Raw genomic sequence first — 24,134 nt, forward strand, 5'->3', positions numbered from 1 at the left:
CTTACCATGTTGGATTCTTTTTGTTTTTATTTATTTATTTATTTATTTATTTATTTATTGGGGGGGTAGTCTGCTTTGACTTCCCTCCTTTGTGGTGTAATATTCTTTATCGAAGGTCTGGGAGTTTCAGTGGTGCAGTCTCTTTGATATCCTGAGCCTGATGGTCTTGAGTTACCCTTTATGTCGTTTGTTTATGCTGTTCGGTTATATTTCAGATGTTCTTTGATAGGATCTTCCTTCTGGCTACTTGGTTGAGAGTCACTCTATCTGCTTTGTCTTGAGTTCTTTTGTGGATATGCTGTTAAAGACATAAACACACAGCCCAGGCAGGAGACCCACACCCTCAGAAAGTATCCCCCACTCTATCCTGCTATCGTTAGCCAACTAGCCCGTATTAATATAAATGTAAAGAGATTTGAGCTTTTATACTATAAGAAGAATAGATACAAGTTGTTTTGGGGGAGGAAAAATATAATTTTTGATAGAGGGGTTGATAGATTAATAATAGTTGAGACTGTGCTAGCCAGTTAGTAATATTTACATTGTATGTTAAGAAAAATAGAAGAAAAGGATAGAAAAATACTTAGTATAGTAAGAAAGTGGGATTGTATTGTATTTGGGTTTATATAGTAATTATATTGTATTATTTAAAGTAATAGGGGGGCTAAGCTAGACACACAAACGAATAAACCACTATTAAAGAGAAAGGATGAGAAGGAGAGGTTATATGCAACACGTTAGAGATAAAGTTTGTTATTATTGGAAGAGGTGGAGGAAAAACACCCCCCCAAAAAATCCCCAAGAAAATAGAAGAAAGAAAAGAAGAAAGAGAGAAAGAGAAGAAAATAAAAAATTTACCACAACCCCCCCCAAAAAAACCCCAAAAGGTAAGCAAGAAAGGAACAAAGAAAGATAGAAAAGAAAGAATACAGAAGAAAGAAAGAAAAAAGAGAGAGAAAAAAAAAATTGAACCAAAAAAAAAATATATATATATATATACCCCCCAAACCCCCCCCCAAAAAAACCCCAGGAAAAGAATAAAGAAAGAAGGAAAGAAAAGAAATTATTAAGAAGAAAGAAAGAACAAGGGAGAAAAAATTTGGAAAGAAAAAAAAAAAAAAAAAACGATGTTTTTACTCCGTTTTAGCCTTGGTGTGTTGCCTTCTTTTTCTGGGTCCGCAGCTGGTCTAGTGTGGGAGGTCAGAGGTTCTTGTTCTTTTGCCGGACTGGTGTGCGCACCCGGTTGCCGCTATGGTGCGCGCCCGCGGTTGCCGGCACGGCGCGCTACCTTGCTGCCCGCTGTAGCCAGTTGAGGTGCCCTTGCGCGCAAGCCCCTGCGCGCTCGGACGGCCCGAGAGTTTGCCCCGCGGTTGGAGCCCACTGCTGCCGGGCCGCGGTGGTTCCCCGTTCGTGCCAAAGTGTCTCTGTCCGCGCGGGCGGCCCGAGCGCTTTCCTCGGGATTGGCTCCCGCCTTCGCTGGGCCGCGGCGGTTCCCCGTTCGCGCCGAGGTGACCCTGCCCGCGCGGGCGGCCCGAGCGCTTTCCCCGGGATTGGCTCCCGCCTTCGCTGGGCCGCGGCGGTTCCCCGTTCGCGCCGAGGTGTCCCTGCCCGCGCGGGCGGCCCGAGCGCTTTCCCCGGGATTGGCTCCCGCCTTCGCTGGGCCGCGGCGGTTCCCCGTTCGCGCCGAGGTGTCCCTGCCCGCGCGGGCGGCCCGAGCGCTTTCCCCGGGATTGGCTCCCGCCTTCGCTGGGCCGCGGCGGTTCCCCGTTTGCGCCGAGGTGACCCTGCCCGCACAGGCGGCCCGAGAGCTCCCACTGACCCCGGGCTGAGGTGTTTTCGCGCTCGCGCACTGCCCCGTGCCCTCAGTCCCGCTGAGCCGAGCTCCGGGAGTTGGTCTCTCGCCTCTTAGGGCAGGGCCAGGGACACTTGCACTCAGTGGAATCGAGCGTCCGTGGGTCGCCACCTCTCGCTGTTCCCGTGCTGCAGCCGCCCCGTTCCCTCACCCGTCTGGGTGGGCACAAACAGAGCCTGCGCTAGTGGTCTGCTTTCCGGCCTAGGGCCCTGCGCCCACGGGAGCTGTCTAGGGGTGTCTGTGCACAGTCCTCTGCGTGTTCAGTGGGCCCTCCCTGTGCCCGTTGGGGTACTGATCTTATGTCCGTTGGGGAGTGTCCGAGGGACGCCTGGACTCACGGCCCCGCGCACCTGGGCCAGTGAATGAGAGCACTTCCCTATGTGCGCCCCCGCGACCCAATGGTAGGGTTGAGGAGTGGATTAGCGCGCCCCTGCGCCTGGGCTCCTCCAGAACGGCCTACAACTTCCAAACTTTCCTCCCGTCTCCACCATCCACTAGAGAAAAATATAAAGGAGAATTATGTTCTCACTTGCCCGGCAGCACGCTGTCTCCTGTCCTTCAGCGCCAATGCCACTTGGTCGAGTCCCGTCTCTGCCAGCGGGCAGAGATCCGCTCTCCGCCTGACTCCTCTCTGGGGTAGCCTGTGGTCGCCAAAAATCCTTTGTGTGCTTCCCGCCACAGCTCGGGCAGCCGCCCCAGTCAGGAATCCCGTTTCGTCCCCTTTTTCTCCGCTATCCTCACTAAACAGGTTGTTCCCAGATGGATTTTCTCTAATCCAGCAGTGCCTTGGCTCAACTCCCGCCAATGTCCAGCTGCTCACTGAGATGTTCTGTCTGCAATTAGACCAAACTGCAGACGGGTCTCCGGAGCCTAAAACCGCAACCTCTCCTCACTCCTCCGCCATCTTACCTCCAGATAGACTCTTAAGAAGCTACACCATCGTCTCTCGAGACGGACGGCTGCCGACGACGATAGTTTTGTAATAACTTTGTAATCTAAAATAGCCAATATTGTATCAGTTCAGTTTATTATTACATGACACATAAGGGCCTCAGACATTTCTAGAAATGTAGTAAGGTTTTTGCTTTGTTTTGCTTTGTTTTACATGGCTAAATAACCAAATTTAAACAAAACAAAAATCAAGGAGATTCTCAAATGGATACAGTCAAACATTCCCTTAACAGAGCCAATATGTTAAATGCATTCATGGACTGAATTTTACTCTCTGTGGGAAATTGATTTCTTTCCTCAAACTCCAAAACACTGTTTGATAAATTGTCTATGGTTTTGGTTTGAAAAAATGCATCTTAAGCTACAGTATATCAAGAAACAGAGAAGAATTTTCAGAGAGACGCAGTGTTGAAAAATCAGCAGAGGTGAAGACTAGAAATCCAGCATCAGAGACTTTTTCATAAGTTTTACTTCCTGTATCTTTCACTGTCATCAATTGATTGGATTGAACTGGGTTTTGATGGTGACACCCAGAAGAGCCTATTTTGGCTATGACGGCAGGGAGACTTCTCATCTTTTCAGAGGAAAAGGAAGAATCTAATTCATTATAGAGGGTTGTTGTACATAAAACTGTAGTCACATACTGCAAAAATAACACTTTTCCACAAGCATGTTTTTCTTTCAAGTTTTCTATTTTGAGCTGTAATATGGAAAATTTTGCAACTGTAGATTTTCTTAAAGGATTTCAGTTAGCCAAAATAAACATATACTTCAGTAATGATAATCTTGGTTTTGTTTTCTTAACAAGATTCACAGTGACAAGAGCCTATTTTTACCATAATATGGGGTTGGCCAAAAAGTCAGTATGGTTTTTTCCATAAAATAAAAGACACATTTTTTTTTATTTTCAGCAATAACTTTATTGATTGGGATATTTTGAGTATGTCGGCTATCTTCTGCTATTGACTTCTAGTGGGTAGAAGCCAGAGGTGTTGTTAAATATCTTCCAATGCATCAGACAGTCCCACAGCAAAGAAATATTTGGCTAAAATTTCAATAGTACCAAGAAACTTCATAAACCACTTTTGACTCATTTGATCAGTCACATCACCTTCTCAACACACTGCACAAATCTTTTTTTGTGTTTCGGTTGTGTTTTCACTTTTCTTGAAATAATAAAGCATGATACGCCCAAAATGTTGCATATCTTCCTCCCTCTTCAATATTAAAATGATTGCACAAAAATTTACCAATTTTGGTAAGTTGTTTTTTAAGTGCGCATTGATATGACAGCTGTCACAATACAGTCTAACAAAATTGTTTCAAATGTAGTTAAATACAACTAAGCACTACTGGAGCCATTGTACAGAAAAAACTTAAAAGGACTTTTTGGCCAACCCAATATATTTTAAAGAAAAAGTAAAAGAGAAAATTCATTTAATTTGGCCTTTTTAATAGGCGAATTTGGGCTTAAAGGACTTGGATGGTTTTTCTCTTCAGTTTCTTGCTTTTTATTCCACTTCATAAAAATGGGCGGTGTAGTACACAGGAAGTAAATTGAAAGGCATCCAAGTTCTAAGTGTTCATTTGTGTTCCTTTTCTGAATCAGGCTGTACTCAGATTTCAGGTCCACCTATTAGCTAGAATTAGAAGGAGAGCAGTTATTCCAGTGACATTTTAAACCTTATTTGTTTGTAAAAGGTTTTCATTTCCATTCAGTTAACATTTATTAAGTACCAATAGTGTGCTCAGTGGTGTGCTTGGTGTTGTGACTACAAACATGAATAAATGTGGTACGTGCTCTTGTGGAGCTGGGGGCTAGGGGGGTAGGCAGTTAATAACAAGCTATTCTACACAGAGTGGTGAGAGCTCCAGTAGAAGTATGCCCAAGGCGCTATAGGATCCCAGAGGGTGTGGCACTCCACAAAGTCTGGGGTGCAGGAAGAAGCTAGCTAGGTGACTGTCTTAGGGGAAAGAAGTGTCAGAGAGAATAGCACATGTCAGTGCAGAGGCCCAGAGTGGCATGGTTATGTGCAGTGGACAAGATGCTATTTTCACCAGTGTGAGAGGTGAAAAGTGAAAGCAAAGGGGTGGAAGCTAGGTGTGGGGAGCCTTCTATGCCAGATCAGGGAAATGGGTCAAGAGATGGGGAGACCTTGAAGGATAGTAACTGGGGAGGGACTTGTTCTTTCATTTTAGTTCATTCTTATTTTCATTTAGTTGAAAAAAATCATTTTTGGTAAGAGCTACTTAAAATGAGTGACATTTGGTGGAATAAATATACCAAAAAAAGAACATTTTGTTAATGTCATACAAAAATGCCATTTTGGCATCCAACCTAACTAGTTAAGTAGGCACATAAAAGAAAAGTACCTTTGGGCGGAGTTGAATTTCATTCTGGAATCACAGAACCAATCAGGGATTCACATCTAGCTTCTGGCTGTAACTGTTGTAGGACTCATGCTAACTGTCTCTGGACTTTGCCTCAGACTGAAATACAACCAAGTCCCCTTTATCCTGCTCTCATGGTATTTGTCTTGCTCATATCTCTTGTCCTTCATCAGTGGGCCTTTTAAGGAGGACTCCTACACCCTCTTCTTATCTAAAAACAAGCAAAGCCCCAAAAAGGCCTTTCTGAATTTGTGTTTGGGAAAAAGCAATATTAAATTTAGTTTAGGAATCCCTGAAGTCAGAACACCTGCTGAGTTTTACTACTACACATAAATTTGAGGCCATTCAGTGTGTCTATACGTGACTTAATGTTGTCTTTGGAGTGTGGTATGATTGAATGAAATCCATTAGGACATAAAGACTGTTAATGTTCATGTATATGATTTGACCAGAATTATATTGATAGTCCTTAATGGGTCAGGACTTAAAAGTTGTATATCAGTATTTTGAAGTAAAGAAGATTTTCCCACTGGGGGCAAATATAATGTATGTGGGCGAAGGTGTTCTAATGAACATTTTTTTTGCCTGCAATGCATGAAGCTTTGTGGTGTTGAATAGATCCCAGTACCCGATGAGTCTGTGAATGTATTCCATGTTGTCTTAACAGAGGTATGCTAGAGATTAATTTGCCTAATTTAATGGGCAAAATGTTTTGAGCTGAAATATTTGTTGAAACCCTTATTAATCAAAATAATGAGATAAGGAAGAATAAAGTTAAGTCAAATTATTTCATGTAATGTAAGGTTTCTGAAGCCTAAAAGTACCTAGAAAAACAAAAATTAACACCCATGAGTCAACTGGAGAGTATCATAAGACAGCATAAAAGAACATGCCAGTGTAGGACTTACACCCAGTTCTGAAATTTATCAGGAAAGAAAGCCTCATGCAGTACTTGAAACTATAACTTGACAGTAAAGGATAGGAAGGAATGGGACAGACTGGCAAGAAAAGAGCAACAATAGTATTCTTTCAAATCAAATTCATGTACATGACTTGGTGAAATATAATAGTTCTCCAAGTTACTGACAATAAAGAACAGCCAGAATTAAAAAATTACGAGTTCCCAAACTTAGGTCCATTGACATTTTTGATGCAAATTTTTCACACTATCACATTGTTAAGTCAAGGTTTCATTCCATTGTATCTTTTCTGCCCAGCCATGGTCCAAGATTAATGCTAATAAAAGACACTGTAAGATAAAGAAGAAGTATGTGCAGGATACAGCCACCAGGTGGTTCTTAATGGCTTATAAAGAATCTTTGGCCACATTTCCATGCTTGGGGAAACTTTTATAATAAAAATATATGGTAATAATGAATTCCCCAAATAGGCAAGCTTTGAATTATAGCTGTTAAAATCCCCTTTGCCTTGGTTCTGGAATTCCCTATATGAAAAGCTGGAAGATAATAATGTCTAAAAGAATTACTATAGCTGCATTCCAATTCTAGGAGGCATATGTAAACAATTTATTTAATAGCATTTTCCATCATTTGTGCTAACTGAAAAAAAATGACATCTAAAACAGGTGGTAATTACTGGCTAATCATTACACACAGCTGAGGGTGGAGTAGAGCACTTGGTTTTTAACCCAGGAGAATCAAGGTGAAGAAAATACATCTGCAGAGCCCAAAAAATAGCCCACAGTATGGGACCAGCCAGTAGTTCTTTCGCTGCTGGGAGGGTTCAACTCCACACCTGCCATGAGATGTTTGTGTCTATAGTGAGCAGAGTTGCACAGCTATTCTGGGACACCTGGGTGCAGCCCCAACCTTATCAATGGCCCATCTAGCCCACACCCCAATATTTATTTTCCACTTATTTTTTCCTCATGAAACCTCAATATGTGGCTCTTGTTGAACTAAAGTATTAAGAAAAGCCTCTACTATCTGGAGCCAACCACTTCATTTGCAAAGACCATTGATTATTTTTGGTTCTGCAAACCAAAGAACTAATAAACGTATATGACAAACAATAACTGCTTAAAAGAATAGGGAGTGTGGACTAATTGGTCTTGAAGTTTTGCTCCTGCTCTAAAATGATATATAATCTTATGATATCTGAAGCCATGCACAGAATCAGTGTGAAAACTGGAACTGAAAATAAAACAAAAACCTAGGTCAGTCTTACAGCAAGTAGAATTGTCCTGATAAATGGTTTTCCTTTGAATCCATGTCTGTAGTATGTAATTTTTTTCAGAGAAGTTGTTTTTAACACACATTTTGATAATGTGTTGATGGACCAGTTTCTTGCTAATAAACTGGTTGGGAAAGAGGGACACACACACACAATCTCTGTACACTGACTGAAAAATCCCTTTAATCTCACCCTTCTCTTTAAATGAGCCCATGTCTCTCCTCACTGACTAAAAGACTGAAGAATCCACTGTGGGTGCCAGACTCACATGTGGCCCAGCAATTTCCTATGGAAAATGTACTCTGGTAATTAAGATAAATCAAGTTCACTTCACCTGCTCAAGCACTTCTGTCCTCTGTGGCTTGGGAGGGTTCTGGAGAACAGTTCTTCCTCTAAGACTAAATCCGTTTCCTAGCTGACAGCAAAGATGGCTTGAGACAATTGTTTATGTTGTTTGATTTAGTAAGATTTTGGCACTAAAAGTAAATGAAAAGAGAGGCAGTAACTTACAAACTGTAAATCTGGCTGAATGAAGCAGGCATGTGGAAGAGCCATTATGTCCTTCTTTATGCTGTTTTGTGAAATTCTGGTCTGCAGATTCAATATTAACTTTTAACATCTCTTCTCATGAGCTTTGTAGAAAGGAGTTAAATAAGCTGCCAGAGCCTTAGCCATTTTATCTAGTTTTATTGTAGGTGTGAGCAGCAAAACAATTGCTTCTTCATTAAAGAAGGAGGAAATATAGGGGATTGCTCAATTTTGCAACCTTTCTTCCAGCGAAAGTATAGCCAAGAGCACAGAACTCCACTAGTCTATAAAGGGACCAGTTCTTTTCATATTACTGTATTCCTTTTACTAGTTTTCACTTACAATGCTTTAGTATCTAGGGGAGGGGGGGTGCCAGAAACTCAGCAACACTGTAGATGTAGAGTGCAGCCCTAAATCTTAAATGTGTCCCCCACAGAAATGGAAGACACAGGAAACGTCCCTAGGAACATACCAGGCAGCTAGTTGATGATACCATACCTGACGCCTGCTCCTCTCTGTCCCTGAGTAAGACTTATTTTGCCCTCTAAGTCCCCACAGCTCTGCCCCTTTGCCCCTTATTTGTATTCCCAGGTCAAGATAATATCTGCATGTAGTAGGAATCTAGAAATTCTTATTAGAGTCCTGCAGTGTCCTTGGAGAACTGACAGACTGGATTTCCCTTTCCCTGTTTGAGTGCCCCTTATTCTTCTTCTCTTATTTCACTTTTTTATTCCCTTCTACCTGACTGATGCTGACTGATGCCCCACCTGAATGAAGATTAAGCATTTCAAGACTACACTAGGAGTACAATTAGCTAACCAAACAATTCAAAGGAAGCTACAGAGTAGCCTTTCTATATCAAAAGCAGGTTGCTTGAGGCTTTTGTTAAGAGTGAAACCCAGTTTTTTATATCAATGGAAGTATATCAAAAGTTCATGAAATAGTAAAAACCATAGTTCAGCTCTATACTATGGGCACAAATGGAGGGAAATGGTTAGAGAGGAATAAAGAAAAGGAAGGCAGATGACAGAGGTGTCTGCTCTGGCCAGACCTGAAGTGTATTCTCAGGTTAGATGCTCTGTGTTGAAGCTTCCTGTCTTTGACAGTTTTGCCCATGAATCACAAATCCCACTATTCAAAACCCTAATATTTTACTTTTCTGTAAATTGACATTTAATGCGTATGCTGGTTTTCACAGTTGCTCTCAAACTTTACCCTCTTCTTTATTATCCCACTTCTCTGGGATAATAATTGGAGCTTAATATTAAAGAATATTTATAATCTATGTGCCAGACACATTGCTTTTACATGCATTATCTCATTTAATCCTCACCAAAAATCTCGCAGATTTTTTTATACCCTTATAATGTTATAACTAGTCACAAACAACATTATTATCCTCATTTTTATATATGAGGAAATTGAGGTTCCTAGAGGTTGAATAACTTACCTTAAAGTCACACTGTTAGTACAGCTGTGACTGGAAGCTGTTCTGGCTCCAGAAACAATGGCCTTAACCATAGCACAGTGCTACCTCCTGACAGGGAAACTCGGGAAGATTATCTTTGGATCCACACCCACGCAGGTGCTCTAGGAGGCCTGAAGGTTTGACTATCATTGTCATCTGGACTGAACCCTAATTAGATAGATATTCACTTTGATGAAGCAGGTCTTATCAATGGCTTTTTAATTTTCATTTTTATCAGAAATACATGTACATGGTTTTAAAACTCAAACTACAAAGCAGCTCATTTTTATTCCTAAATTGTTTCCCAGAAGCGAATATTTTCAGGGTTTTTTTTCTTTTTTCAGCTTTATTAAGGTATAATTGACAAATAAATTTGCAAGATAAAGTATACAACATTATAATTTGACACCTGTATGTATTGTGAAAGATTTTCCCCCACCACCAGCAACTTAATTAACGCATCCATCACCAAGTATATCTGTGGGAGGGAAGGTGTTACGACATTTAAATTCTACTCTCTTAGCACAGCTCAATTATACAATACAGTGTTATCAACTAGTCACCATGTTTTATATATTACATCCTTGGGCCTTATTCATTTTTTTTTCTTACTCATTTTTTAACTGAAAGCTTTTACCCTTTTATAAGCTCTATTTCCCCTAAGGCTGAATAAAATTTCATTGTATACATACACCACCTTTTTTTTATCCATTCGTCTGTCAGTTGACACTTCAGTTGTCTCCATATTGTGGCCAGTGTCAATAATGCTGCTATGAACATGAAATACAAATATCTCTTTGAGGTAATGATTTTATTTCCTTTGGATACATATGCAGAGGGGGGATTGCTGGATCCATACTGTTTTCCAGGCTGGCTGTACCAGTTCCATCCCAGGAACAATGCACAGGTGTTCACTTTACTCCACATCCTCACCACATTTCTCATCTCTTATCTTTTTGTTAATAGCCAACCTAACAGGTGTGAGGTAAAATCTCATTGTGATTTTGATTTGCATTCCCTGACAATTAATGAGGTTAAGCAACTATTTTTTCAAGTATATTTTATTGATTATATAGTTACAGTAGTCCCATTTTTTTCTCCCCTTCCTCCCCTCTACCCAGTATCCCCATTCCCTCCAGCAATCCCACCCCCCTTAGTTCATGTCCATGGGTTGTGCATATAAATTCTTAGGCTTTGTCCTTTCCTATATTATTCTTAACTTCTCCCTGTCTATTTTGTACCAACCAATTATGCTTCTTAATCCCTGCACCATTTCCTCTTTTCTCTCCCTTCCCCCACCCAGCTGATAACCCTCCAAATGATCCCCATACCAATGAATCTGTTCCTATTCAGGTTTGTTTAGTTGGATTTTGTTTTTATTTTTTAGATTCAGTTGTTTATAGTTGTGAGTTTGTCATTTATTGTCACTTAATGTTCATAGTTTTAATCTTCTTTTTCTTAAGTAAGTCCCTTTGACATTTCATATAATAATGGCTTGGTGATGATGAACTTCTTTAGCTTTACCTTGCCTAAGAAGCACTTTATCTGCCCTTCCATTCTAAATGATAGCTTTGCTGGATAGAGTAATCTTGGTTGTGGGTCCTTGCTTTTCATCACTCTGAATACTTCTTGCCAGTCCCTTCTTGCCTGCAAAGTTTCTTTGGGAAATCAGCTGAAAGACTTAGAGGAACCCCTTTGTAGCTAACTCTGCCTTTCTCTTGCTGCTTTTAAGATTCTCTCTTTATCTTTAACCTTTGGCATTTTAATTATGATAAGTCTTAGTGTGGTCCTCTTTGGGTCTAGCTTCTTTGGGACTCTGTGATTCCTGGACTTGTATGTCTATTTCCTTCACAATAACCGGAAAGTTTTCCTTCATTATTTTCTCACATAAGCTTTCAATTTCTTGCTCTTCCTCTTCTCCTTCTGGAACCCCTATGATTTGGATGTTGGCACGTTTAAAGTTTTCCCAGACGTTCCTAAGCCTCTCCTCATTTTTTTCAGTTTTTGTTTCCTCATTCTGTACTGGTTGACTGTTTTTTTCTTCCTTATGTTCCAAATCATTGATTCAAACTCCAGTTTCCTTGCCTTCACCATTGGTTTTGTGTGGATTTTCCTTTGTTTTATTTAGCATAGCCTTCACTTATTCCCTTATGCATTTGAGGTACTTAGGCATATCTGTCAAGCCTGTGAGCATCTTTATCACCAGTGTTTGAACTCTATGTCTGTTAGATTGGCTATCTCCTTATTTGTTAGGTTGGCTATCTCTTTGTTGCTTAGTTCTCCCATTGCAACCTTGATCCGTACCCCCTTTTGGGCCATACTTCTCTGTGTCTTAATCTTGACAGGCTCCCGTGTTTGTTTGCCTCTGTGTCTTAAGTAGAGCTTTCACACCAGTTATGTTATAAGAGGCCAAAGCCTTAGGTATTCGTCAGTATGGGGCAACCCGTTTCACCATGTCGTGGGGGAGGGGTCCAAGAGGGAACAATGGTTCTTGCTCAGAACTCACCTCTTTTTCCAGGCACTCTCCCACTTCCGTATGGGGCTGGCGGCTGTCTAGCTGTTGCCGTGGCTGTCGTTCCCAGAGAGGGTCTAGACTTTCTAGGACCATGGGGGCCCTTTAAACAAGCAGACTCTGCTGAGAGACCGGCAGTGTCCTCCTCCACTCCAACCCCCACTGGTTTGCACAGTCAGAAGCAATGAGGCTTTATTTTCCCTGGCATTGGGACCGTGAGCTGTGAGGTCTTGTCTGGTACTGGGAGCACTCCCCAGGTGTCCCTCCCTACTTTTTAAAACCTGTGACTGTGCTTTCTGCTGACCTGCCACTGCTCCCATTGCTGCCACCACTGCTGCCATCACCATACCATGTCCTCTCTGCCCTGGCTCCTCCCCTACCTGTCTGGATGAGTACTTCTTCTTTATATCTTTGTTTGCTGGACTTCCATGCAGCTCGATTTTCTTGAACTTCTGGTTGTCTCTAGCTTTGAGGTAGTTGTATTCCTTCTTAGTTGTGGAGGGAGATGCAGCATGTCTGTCTAGGCCTCCATCTTGGCTGGAAGTCCTTAAGCGCCTTTTCATGTACTTGTTGGCCATCTGTGTATCTTCTTTATAAAAAACGTCTATTCAGGTGACTTGCCCATTTTTTAATTTGGTTATTTACTTTTTTCTACTAAGTTTTATGAGTTTCTTATATATTTTGAATATTAACCCATTATTACACAGATAGTTTGCAAATATTTTCTCTTATCTATACTGTTGTCTTTTCATTTTGTTGATGGTTTCTTTGCTGTGCAGAGGTTTTGGTTTGATGTCGTCCCACTTGTTTATTTTTGCTTTTGATGTCTTTGCTTTTGGTGTCAAATACAAAAGTCATCGTTAAGACCAATGTCAAGGAGCCTATGTTTTCTTTTAGGAGTTTTATGGTTTCAGGTTTTACAGTCACATCATTAATCCATTTTGAGTTAATTTTTTTATTTTAATATAAGAGAGTGGCCCAACTTCATTCTTTTGCATGTATCTGTCCAGTTTTTCCCACACCATTTATTGAAGAGACTGTCCTTTCTTCTTTGTATATTCTTGGATATATGCATGGGTTTATTTCTGGACTTTTTATTCTGTTCCATTGATCTATGTATCTGTTTTTATGCCAGTACTATACTGTTTCGTTACTATAGTTTTATAACACAGTTTGAAATCAGGGAGCATGATACCTCTAGTTTCAGTCTTCTTTCTCAAGATTGCTTTGGCTATTTGGGGTCTTCAGTGCTTCCATACCAATTTTAGAATTATATATTCTACATTTTCAAAAATGTCATTCAAATTTTGATAGACATTGCATTGAATCTATATATTGCTTTGGGTAGTAGGAATATTTTAATATTAATCCTTCTAATCCATGAACATGGAATATATTTCCATTTATTTAATCCTTCAATTTCTTTCATCAATGTCTTATAATATTTACTATATAGATCTTCCACCTCCTTGGGTAAATTTATTCCTAAGTATTTTATTTTTTATGCTATTGTTAATGGGATTCTTTTAATTTCTCTTAATGGTTATTGTACAAAAACACAATTGATTTTTGTATATTGATTTTATAGCCTGCAACTTTAATGAATTTATTAGTTCTAACAGTTTTTTGGTGACATCTTTGGGGTTTTCCATATAAAGTATCATGTCATCTGTAAATAGAGTTTTACTTCTTCCTTTCCAATTTAGATGCATTTTATTTTTCTTGCCTAATCACTCTGACTAAAACTTCCATTACTATACTGAATAAAAGTGGCGAGAGTGGGCATGCTTGTTTTGTTCCTGCTCTAGAGGAAAAGTTTTCAGCACTTCATTGTTGTTAGTTGTGATCTTGTCATACATGGCCTTTATTATGTTGAGGTATGTTGCCTCTATACCAATTTCGTTTAGAGTTTTCTTCGTGAAAGTATGTTGAATTTTGTCAAATGCTTTTCTGCATCTTTTGAGATTATGATTTTTATCCCTTATTTTGTTAAGTTGGTGTACCAGATTTATTAATTTGTGGATGTTGCAAACCATCTTTGCAAATGAATCCCGCTTCATCATGTTGTATGATTCTTTTTTGTATTGTTAAACCTGATTTGCTAATATTTTGTTTACATCTATGTTCATCAAGGATATTAGACTATAATTTTTTTCCTTGGGTGTCCTTCTCTGGCTTTAGTATCAGGGTAATGCTGGGCTTACAAAATGAGTTTGAGAATGTCCCCTCCTCTTCAACTTATTGGAAGAGTTTGAGAAGGATTAACATTAATTCTTTACATATTTGATGGAATTCACAAGTAAAATTATCTGGTCCTAGGTTTTTCTTTGTTGGGAGACTTTTTTCTCCATTGTTTCTTTATTCCTATTTTTATTTTTATTTTAAGTATTTCATTATGCTATTACTGTTGTCCCAATTTTTCTCCCTTTGCCCCCTTCCACCTTGCTAGCCCCCAATTTCTATAGTTAATCTTCACACCATTGTCCATGTCCATGTCCTTCATATATGTCCTTTGAATAATCTCTTCACCTTCTTTCAGTCAGTCCCCACCTTACCCCTCTCCCCTTACAGATGTTAGCCTATTCCATAATTCTGTGCCTTTGGTTCTATTTTGCTCATTAGTTTATTTTGTTCATTAGATTCCACTTAAAAGTGAGATCATATGGTATTTGCATTTCACCGACTGGCTTATTTCACTTAGCATAACAGTCTCCAGTTCCATCCATACTGTCACAAAAGGTAGAAATTCCTTCTTTCTTACTGCTGCGTAGTATTCCATTGTGTAAAAGTTTTTTTATCCACTCTTCTACTGATGGGCACTTAGGCTGTTCCAAATTGTGGCTATTGTAAATAGCACTTCTATGAACACTAGAACACCATCTTACATCATACATCAGAATAAACTCAAAACAGATAAAATATTTATATATGTCATGATACCATAAAAATCCTAGAGGAAAACATAGGCAGGAAATTTTCAGATATCTCACGTAGCAATATTTTTTGCTGATATATCTCCCAGGACAAGTAAAATAAAGGAAAAAATAAACAAATGGGACTACATCAAATTAAAAGGCTTCTGCACAGCTAAAGAAACCACCATCACAATGAAAAGGGAAGTGACTGTATGGCAAAACATATTTGCCAATGATACATCAGACAAGGGTTTAATCTCCAAAATATATAAAGAACCTACATGACTCAACACAAGGAAGACAATCAAATTCAAAAATGAGCAAAGGACCTGAATAGACACTTCTCCAAAGAGGACACACAGATAGCCCATAGACACTTGAAAAAATGATCAACATCACTAGCTATCTGACAGATGCAAGTCAAAACCATAATATCACTTCACACCTGCCAAAATGGCTATCACTAATAAGTCAACGAATAACAAGTGCTGGTGAGGATGTGGAGAAAAGAGAACCCTAGTGGACTGTTGGTGGGAATGCAGACTGGTGCAGCCACTATGGAAAACAGTATGGAATTTCCTCAAAAAATTAAAAATGGAACTGCCTTTTGAACCAGCAATTCCACTGCTAGGAATATATCCTAAGAATCCTGAAACACCAACTCAAAAGAATTTATGCATCCCTATGTTGGGAGATTTTTTATTATTGATTTAAGCTCCTTAGTAGTAATTGGTGTATTCAGATGATCTATGTATGATTCAGTCTTGGAGATTGTATGTTTCTAGAAATTTCTCTTTTTTTCTACCTTATTCAATTTATTGGCATATAATTTTTATAGTAGTCACTTATGATTCTTTGTATTTCTGTGGTATCAGTTGTAATGTCTCCTCTTCATTTCTGACTTTATTGAGTCTCTTCTCTTTTCTTACTCTATCTAAAGGTTTGTCCATTAAAAGAAAAACTTAATTTCATGAATATTTCTTTTGTTTTTCTGGTCTCCATTTTATTTATTTCTGCTCTGATCTTTGTTATTTCCTTTCTTCTACGAACTTTAGGCTTAGTTTGTTCTTTTTCTAGCTCCTTGAGCTGTCAAATTAGGATATTTGACATCTTTGTTTTCACAATATAGGCATTTATCTCTATAAACTTTCCTCTTCAAATTGTTTTTGTGCACCCCATAAATTTTGTTATGTTGTATTTCCATTTTCAGTTGTCTAAAGATATTTTTTGGTTACTCTTGATTTCTTCTTTGTCCCATTGTTCAGTAGCATGTTGTTTAACCTCCATATATCTGTGAATTTTCCAGTTTTAGTCTTGTAGTTTTCTGGTTTCCTACTATAATAGTCAGAAAAAATGTTTAATATGATTTTAACTTTCATAAATTTATTGACTTATTTTATGGCCTAACATATCTATCCAAAATAATGTTCCATGTGTGTTTGAGAACCATGCATATTCTGTTGCTCTCAGATGCAATGTTCTGTACATTTGTTAGGTCCACCTGGTATAACATAGTTTAAGTTTAATGTTTCCTTATTAACTTGCTGTCTAGATGATCTACCCATTGTTAAAAGTGAGGTGTTGAAATCCTCTGCCCTTACTGTATTGCTGTCTTTTTTCCTTCAGCTCTGTTAATATTTGCATTATATATGAAGGTGCTCCTATGTTCAGTGCATGCATATTTACCAATGTCATATCCTTTTGGTGAAGTGGCACATTTTCATTATACAATGACCTTTTTCTTCTGGCACAGTCTTTGGCTTAAAATCTATTTTGTCTGATATATAGATACACCTGCACTTTGGTTTCCTTTTCATGACATAAATTTTTCCATCCCTTCATTTTTAGTCTGTGTCTTTAAAGCTGAAGTGAATCTCTTATAGGAAGCAGATATTTGGGCCTCGTTTTTTGTGTCCATTAAACTATGAATTTTGACTGGAGAATTTGATCCATATATATTTAAAGTAATTATTGGTAGGTATAGACTTATTACTATTTTGTTCATTGTTTTCTGGTTGTTTTGTAATTCTTTGTTCCTTTCTCTCTTGCTCTCTTTGTGAGTGTCTGCAGTCATATGCTTTGATTCCTTTCCCTATCTTTTGTGCATCTACTATAGGTTATTACTTTGTGTTATCATGAGGCTTACATAAAACATCTATTTATGACAGTGTTTTAAGCTTATAATTACTTCACATACATACAAAAGCTCTACATTTTTGCACTCTCCTCTCCACCTTGTTTTTGATGTCACAATTTAAATCTTTTTATATTGTGTGTCCATTAACAAGTTATTGTAATATAGTTTAATAGTTTTTCAACCTTTTTATTAGTTATGTGATTTAATCATCATGATTACAGCAGTAGAGTATACTGACTTTTACTATATATTTACTTTAACCCAGTGAGTTTTATATTTTTATGTTTTCTGTCATTAATTTAGAACTCTATTAATTTCTTGTAAGGCTGGTGTAGTGGTGAACTCTTTCAGCTTTTGTTTAAGAAATTCTTTCTCTCTCCTTCAATTCTGAAAGACAACTTTGCTGGGCAGTTTTGTTTTCTGTTTGTTTGAATTTCAGTACTTTGAATATATCATGCCACTCCCTTCTGGCCTGAAAGCTTCTGCTGAAAGAACTGCTAATAGTCTTGTGAGAGTTCCCTTGTACATGCACGTTGTTTTTCTCTTGCTGCTTTTAAGATTTCTTCCTTGTCTTCAGCTTTTGACAATTTAATTATAATGTCTCAGTGTGAATCTTTTTGGAAATATGTAATTCCTGAGTCTGGATGCCTCTTTCCTTCCCTAGGTTAGGGAACTTTTCAGCCATTATTTCTCTGAATGAGCCTTTTGCCCCCCTCTCTCCTCTTTCGGGAACCCTAACATACTGCTTTATGGTGTCCCACATGTCCCTTAAACTATCTATACTTTTTCATTATTTTTCTTTTTGCTTCTTTGATTGGATAAATTCCAATGCTGTCAGGTTTACTGATCCTCTCTTAAAATTGACTTAGTCTGCTGTTAAACTCCTCTAATGAATTTTCTTTTGGTTAATTTATTATGTTTTTCAGCTATGTGCTTTCTGTTTTGTAACTTTTAATATTTTTCTCTTTGTTGAAATTCTCACTTTGTTCATATATTGTTCTCCAGGCCTTGGTGAACACCTTTATGATTGTTATTTTGAACACTCTATCACTTATGTTCATTCCATTAAGATCTATTTCTGGAGATTTTTTTTTTCTTGGTCTTTTGTTTGGACCATATTCCTGTTTCTTCACTTTCTTTGACTCTCCTTTTTTTTTGGTTTCTAAACATGAGACAAAACAGCAACCTTTCCTATTCTTGAGAGAATATTCTCATTATGAAAATGAACCACTTCCATCAACCCAGTCCAAACTTCCAGTTCTCTCTCAAGCCTCTCAGATTATCCAAACCACCCTCCTTGTTCTTAATAGCTTCTAATATTTGAGGATGTGCCAAAACCTGTCAACGTCCAAAGGTGAGAATGGCAGTCAGCACCTAGATACAGGCTGATTTATAAACTGGACCCTCAGTTAGCAGCTGGGCAATTATGTAGTTAAGTCTCTTCCAGGGAGACACTGTGAGATCAGCGTTTTGCCCGATCTCTGTGCTGGGCCCAGGATATGGCTGTGGAGAGGAGAGGGTACTTCTGCACCTGTTAAAAACTACTTTATTTGAGACAGTACTGTGGGACTCAGGAATGCAAGAACCTTGGCCTCTCAGAGCCAGGTTATCTGGGGGTCCGTCAATTGGGAAGCTGCCACAAAAGCTGGGGTGTCAGCCATTTGTAAAAACTCCTTCCAGGAAGACACCAGAGACTTGGTTTTGTTGCTGGAGTGGACTGAAGAGAGGGCAGGAAAGGTGCCTACTGTTTCCCAGTCTCTGGGGAGAAACACAGCCAATCTAGGTTATGTGCTCGTTAGAAACCCTCATCTTCAGGTAGCAGCTTTTAAAGTATGTGGGGAGTTTTTGCCTGCTCCCTCTGCTCTAAGCCCTGGAAGGCCAGTTCAAGGGGTGGGACAGTGAGTGCTCATGCACTTGTGAATAACTTTGTTTTGCTATATTCTTAAAGGTCTCATGGGCACAATCCCTGGCATTCAGAACTAGCTGTTTTATAGTTTTAAAAGTTGGGGAAGTATTACAAATGTTTGCAAAGTCCAGATGCTAGATGTGGGGTCCAAAACATTTGTTCATCAAGGAAAAGCTGGTAGTCTGGGGTTTGCTCCTGATTTTATGGCACTGTGCCAAGGGTTTATGTCGAGCTCAGCCTTTCCTAGCCATTTCGATGTGGGTGTTCTCTCATTTGCCCAATGTGTAGGAGCTGCTCAGCTAGTTCCTGTGACTTTCATTAGGAATTGCTCTTTGTGCAGCTATACATTCAATGTGTCTGCAGGAGGAGGGAGCTCAGGAGCCTCCTGTCACCATTTTAGTCGACTGCAATTTTCAATTATTTCAGCTATTTCTTTTGTCAATTAAACCCATATTTCTAGTCTGACCTTTTCTCAGAGTCATCGATCTGTTCCATTTATTTTTTTAAATGAAAACACCTCCTGGAATTCCTTACCATCATCTTTTGCCTCTCTCCTATGTTGAATAAACCTAACTCAGACATCCTATGTCACCCTTGTTTACTCCCTCACTATGTGGCATTTCTTGAGAAAAACTTACGGAAGGTATTTTTGAGTCTTTACACAGAAGTTAGAATAAAATGAAGATTTTTGGAGACATTGTTCCACTGTTTTCTAACTCGTGTTGGTAGGAAGTCAAATGTTACTGATTCTGGATCCTTTGAATTAGAATATTTCCTTCTCAGAAACTTTTTAGATTTTGTCTTTATCCCCATATTCTGAAATTTTGCAACATGTGTGGATAATTTTCTGTTTTTACTTCTCTGAGCATGTATTAGGTCTTTTAAATCTGAGAATCCTTTTTTTCAATTCTGAGGAATTAAATAATTTCTAGGATAATTTTCTACTCTCCCGTTTTCCTTCCTCTTTTGGAACCTATTACTTAGGTATTGTATTCCCTGAAATAACACATTTTCTGTATTTCCTCTCATTTTTCATCTCTTTTGACTTTCTGCTCTTGTATTTGTAAAACTTCCTTAACTTGATCTTCCAAAACTTCAGTTTTATTCTGTACTTAAATACTTTCTTATCCTTTATAATTTTTTAAAATAGCATTCTGTGCTTATTTCCTATGTATAATCAATATTGACCTATAGCATTATATTGTGATAGAATGTGCTCTTTGGGAAAAACGTTTTTGCCACTTCAAATATCTTCTCTTTATATAGGCTTAATCAGCCAAAAACATGTGCCTTTTAGTTCCCGTGCTGTTAATTTAATTTAAACTGATTTCTTCAAAACTTGTCAAGTGTCAAAACATGTTGGCAAAAAAACAAAGTTCTTTAGGAATATTTGTGGCCACACTACAAATAGAGCTGAAGTGTAAATAACCACAAAATAAAGGCATGGAGATGGTTCCAGCAATCAGACTTGGCCAAAGCACGGGACTCCTGGCAAGGGCCTGGAATGTGGAATGTATTGCCCACTTGCATCCCAGTCCAGATGCCTGTTATTTCTTTTTTCCATTTTCAGTTCATCATACTGGTTTGTTTGTCATCAGGTTCTGAGCAAGAATTTCATCTCTAGAACATATGCCATGCCAAAACACCCTATGTATGTGTAATTTATTTAAATGAGTGACATGGGTGGTTTTATATCAGCACTCTCTTATTGCAAATAATAATGGCACCTTATATCAGTTGATTAGTTTAAAAAATGCTTTGATGTGCAGTCCCCCTAAAAATCCTGCAAGCTTTAATTTTCATTTCATGAAGTTTGTAAAAGCACACAGTACAATGGTTAAGAGCTTCATAGTTCTTAAAAAATAGAAAAAAACTGATCTCTTGGGTTTTGTATTACTTTATATATGTAGAATGATTAATGTGTCCGATACACAGTAAGCACCTCTAAAGTGGCTGCCATTGTTGTAATGCTAGAATCTATGTTCTAGATTCCAGCAGTGTGTAAATGCAATGCCTCAATATTCAAAAATCTGACTCCCTGAGCCCAGAGTTCTGCTATTGCTCACTTGTTAGCCAAACTGAGAGCTGTCATCCTTCTGCTTTTCACTTATTTACAAATTACCTTTCTCTTGTGTGTGTTCTGCAGTCTTCTTCAATTACAAACTTTTCAAAAATGGGAATTATCTCCCAAAAGCGTACAAACTTGAGACTCACATAGTATCACTTGACTCAAATTGATTTTACATACAAAATACTTTCCTGCTCAGTGTGCTACTGACACTTAGGCAAATGGAAAAAAACTTTACTATTATCTTAAAAGGACCTGCTCTGCCTAAGTACTCAATGAATGAAATTTGTCAAATATTGCAGAGCAATTTAATGCACAATTCTTAAGGATATAAGCAAACATACTTATAACTCCAAGAGATCTGGGTTTATTTTGTTTTTTAACACTAAGAGCCTGGCCCTATGAATCTGGTTTATAGAAGGAAGAAAAGTCTGTCATTGTGCCCATGCTCTTCAGGAGGTGACCCTACCACCCCCGACCCCCTACTCTGGAGGTGCTGTGGCTTCCTGTGATCCACAGAAGCCTGCATTCCAGGAGCTAACACCCAGGAAGTCCTTACAAATAAATCTTTTCATATGCATCTGTTCCCATAGCTTAATCTAATAGTTTTCAAATACCAGTGGAGGTAGGATTCACCTCAGGAACTTGTTATAAATTCCTTTCTGGACCCCCTCAAATAATTGATTCAGTAGGTAGGATGGAGCAAGAAATCTGCACTTAAACTCTCCTCACTGCTGCTCTGAGATACGCTTCTGACATAGGTAGTGCAAACTCCACAAAGAGAAACATTGACTAAGTCTAAGGCTCTGAGGGTTGGGATAAAAAGAAATAAAAAAGGAATCTTTCTACTTCTTTCCACCAGAAGTAGCTGAAATATCTGTAGAGGGTCCTTGTTACTGGAATTAGCCTGGGTCCACCATACCTCTTTCCTATATTATCTATTACCAACTTGCTCAGTTATTTATACTAATTTGTAATTTTTTTAAAAGACAACTTTTTTTTTAATTAATTTAACTTTGTTCTTATACAAAACATTAGACAAGCTGTTTAGAAAGAATCAATAGTTTTTTATCTTTCCTCATGCTTCTAGAATATATGTGCACTCACTGTCACCAGTGATTTCAAAACACTCAGGAAGGATGTTACTAAAACAAGGGAATGTTGTTTCCTACCCCTAAAGAATATATTAAATTTTATTTTAATTTCCTCCCTACACAGCTATGAATTTCAGGTGAAACCAAAAAACCCACTTGGAGAAGGCCCAGTCAGCAACACAGTGGCATTCAGTACGGAGTCAGGTAATCACATGAAAATAATTCCCCACAGGATGTAAAGGACCACAATGTTTTGCACTAAGGAGCATATCTCAAACCCAGCCAATGTGTATTTCTTGAATTCAAAATATCATCTATTGGAAAAAGCCAATTGATGAAGGTACCCATAGGGAAAGAGTGCTTATGTTTTTCCTCATTTATTTTGATGTCAGGAAAAAAAAAGTTAAATACATCAGTTTAAAAGAAGTGTTTAACCAATCTATACTCAAAAATCTAGTGAAGGAATGCTCCTCTGTATGCCAGCATCAAAATATAAGGCATGCTGAGCCATCGTCTGGAAAGGGAATTCATTTGACAGATTTTATTTATGATAAGCAGCTGTGAAACTCTTTTTTGACCTTCTAAGATCCAATTCCCTAACAAGATACATCTGTGCTCATAACATCATTTGTCTAATTTTTACACCAACTGCAGTTCATGGTATCTTGGTGATTTTATCAGTAGTTTTTGTATGAAACTAAGAGGAAGCCTTTAAAATGGAAGTGAAAGCTAGAACAGCTGTCAAAATGTCTTAATTACTCAAATCACAAATAAAAGATACAATAAAGTATCTGGCATATTTTCCAATCGAGAATAATTTCCAAAACAACACACACACTTTCAAGTTCCCTTTTTGAAACAGTGCACCATTTTATAAGTAAAACTTCTTAACTGTAAGAACCCACCTTCTTCACTATGCCACTGGAACAGTGAGACCTACTTACATAGTAACATCTGACTCTGTTTGCTATCTCTTCTCAGCGGATCCAAGAGTGAGCGAGCCAGTTTCTGGTAAGTATCTGTTTCAATGTGAACACAACTACGTGCTGTTCTAAACTGATTCAACTACACAGACATGGCAGAATTTTAGTCCATTTAATTTTACTAGGCTATCAGTGTGAATGCTTATCCAAAACACTGTTTCACTGAAACCTTATGATGTTTGGGAACAATCTGGATATTGTGAAACTTGTTTTCATTCCCATACGAAATTTTCTATTGAATAACTGTTGAGCTATAATACCCTCATTTCCACTTTTAATAACAAGTCACATTAAAGTGGCTGTTTAAATTGTATATGCTGCAAAACAAAACCTAAATTTCCTCAGGATACTGTCTACATCTACCACTGCAAAGGCTATTCAATATCTAACAATACTCCTCTAAGATTTATATCACTACTGATAAGAACTTAATTGGGGTTTAAATATTTAAACTCCTATATCTTTGGCTCCAATACTTAGTATTGGACAAAACCAAGTATCGGAAGGTGAGAGTGAACGTTCCAAGCTGGTTTTTTTGTTTTGTTTTGTTTTTTTTAAGCTTTTAAGACTGCTTGCTCTTCAATACCCAAAGACAGATACTAAGCTCAAGCCATATATTTTCCTTATACAGGAGGAAGAGATGCCATCTGGACAGAAAGACCCTTTAATTCAGACTCTTACTCAGAATGTAAGGGTAAACAGTATGTCAAAAGGACGTGGTACAAAAAGTTTGTAGGGGTGCAGCTGTGCAACTCTCTCAGATACAAGATTTATCTGAGCGACTCCCTCACAGGTAAAAGCAAGACTACCAGCTGTTTTGAGTATTGTCCTTCAGGGAATGAATGCTTTGCAACATTCTGTAACTTGGCCTTTTCTCTGGACAGAAGCTAAGGTATGATGTAAATACAGATTTTCTTTCTGGGGCAAGATGTTATTGAAATAGTCTAGAAAACAAGGATTTGAGACATGCTATTGTAAGGTAAACAGTGACGATGCAATCTGAAGCAGTGCCATCAGGGCAAACTTAAATGTAAAGACACTAGCCACATTCAAGCCCAATTCTTTTACAGTGATACCAAGGATAAAACTCCTACTGATAATAAAATGGCTGTATCTAACAGTAATCACGGAAGGAA

The 24,134-nt window shown here is 38.4% G+C and overlaps 1 protein-coding gene across 1 annotated transcript in view; it reads left to right on the forward strand.

Annotated features, from left to right (window-relative positions):
* ABI3BP (ABI family member 3 binding protein) overlaps positions 1-24,134 on the forward strand; it is a 266,911-nt gene that overhangs the window by 238,986 nt on the left and 3,791 nt on the right. The window contains exons 58-60 of the mRNA XM_090276076.1: positions 22,140-22,219; positions 22,997-23,026; positions 23,630-23,791. Coding sequence (XP_090132202.1) covers positions 22,140-22,219; positions 22,997-23,026; positions 23,630-23,791 — 272 coding nt within the window. The remainder of the gene's footprint in view (positions 1-22,139; positions 22,220-22,996; positions 23,027-23,629; positions 23,792-24,134) is intronic.

This window comes from Furipterus horrens, unplaced genomic scaffold, assembly GCF_987537825.1.
Source record: "Furipterus horrens unplaced genomic scaffold, mFurHor1.1.pri manual_scaffold_1, whole genome shotgun sequence".
Taxonomy (NCBI): domain Eukaryota; kingdom Metazoa; phylum Chordata; class Mammalia; order Chiroptera; family Furipteridae; genus Furipterus; species Furipterus horrens.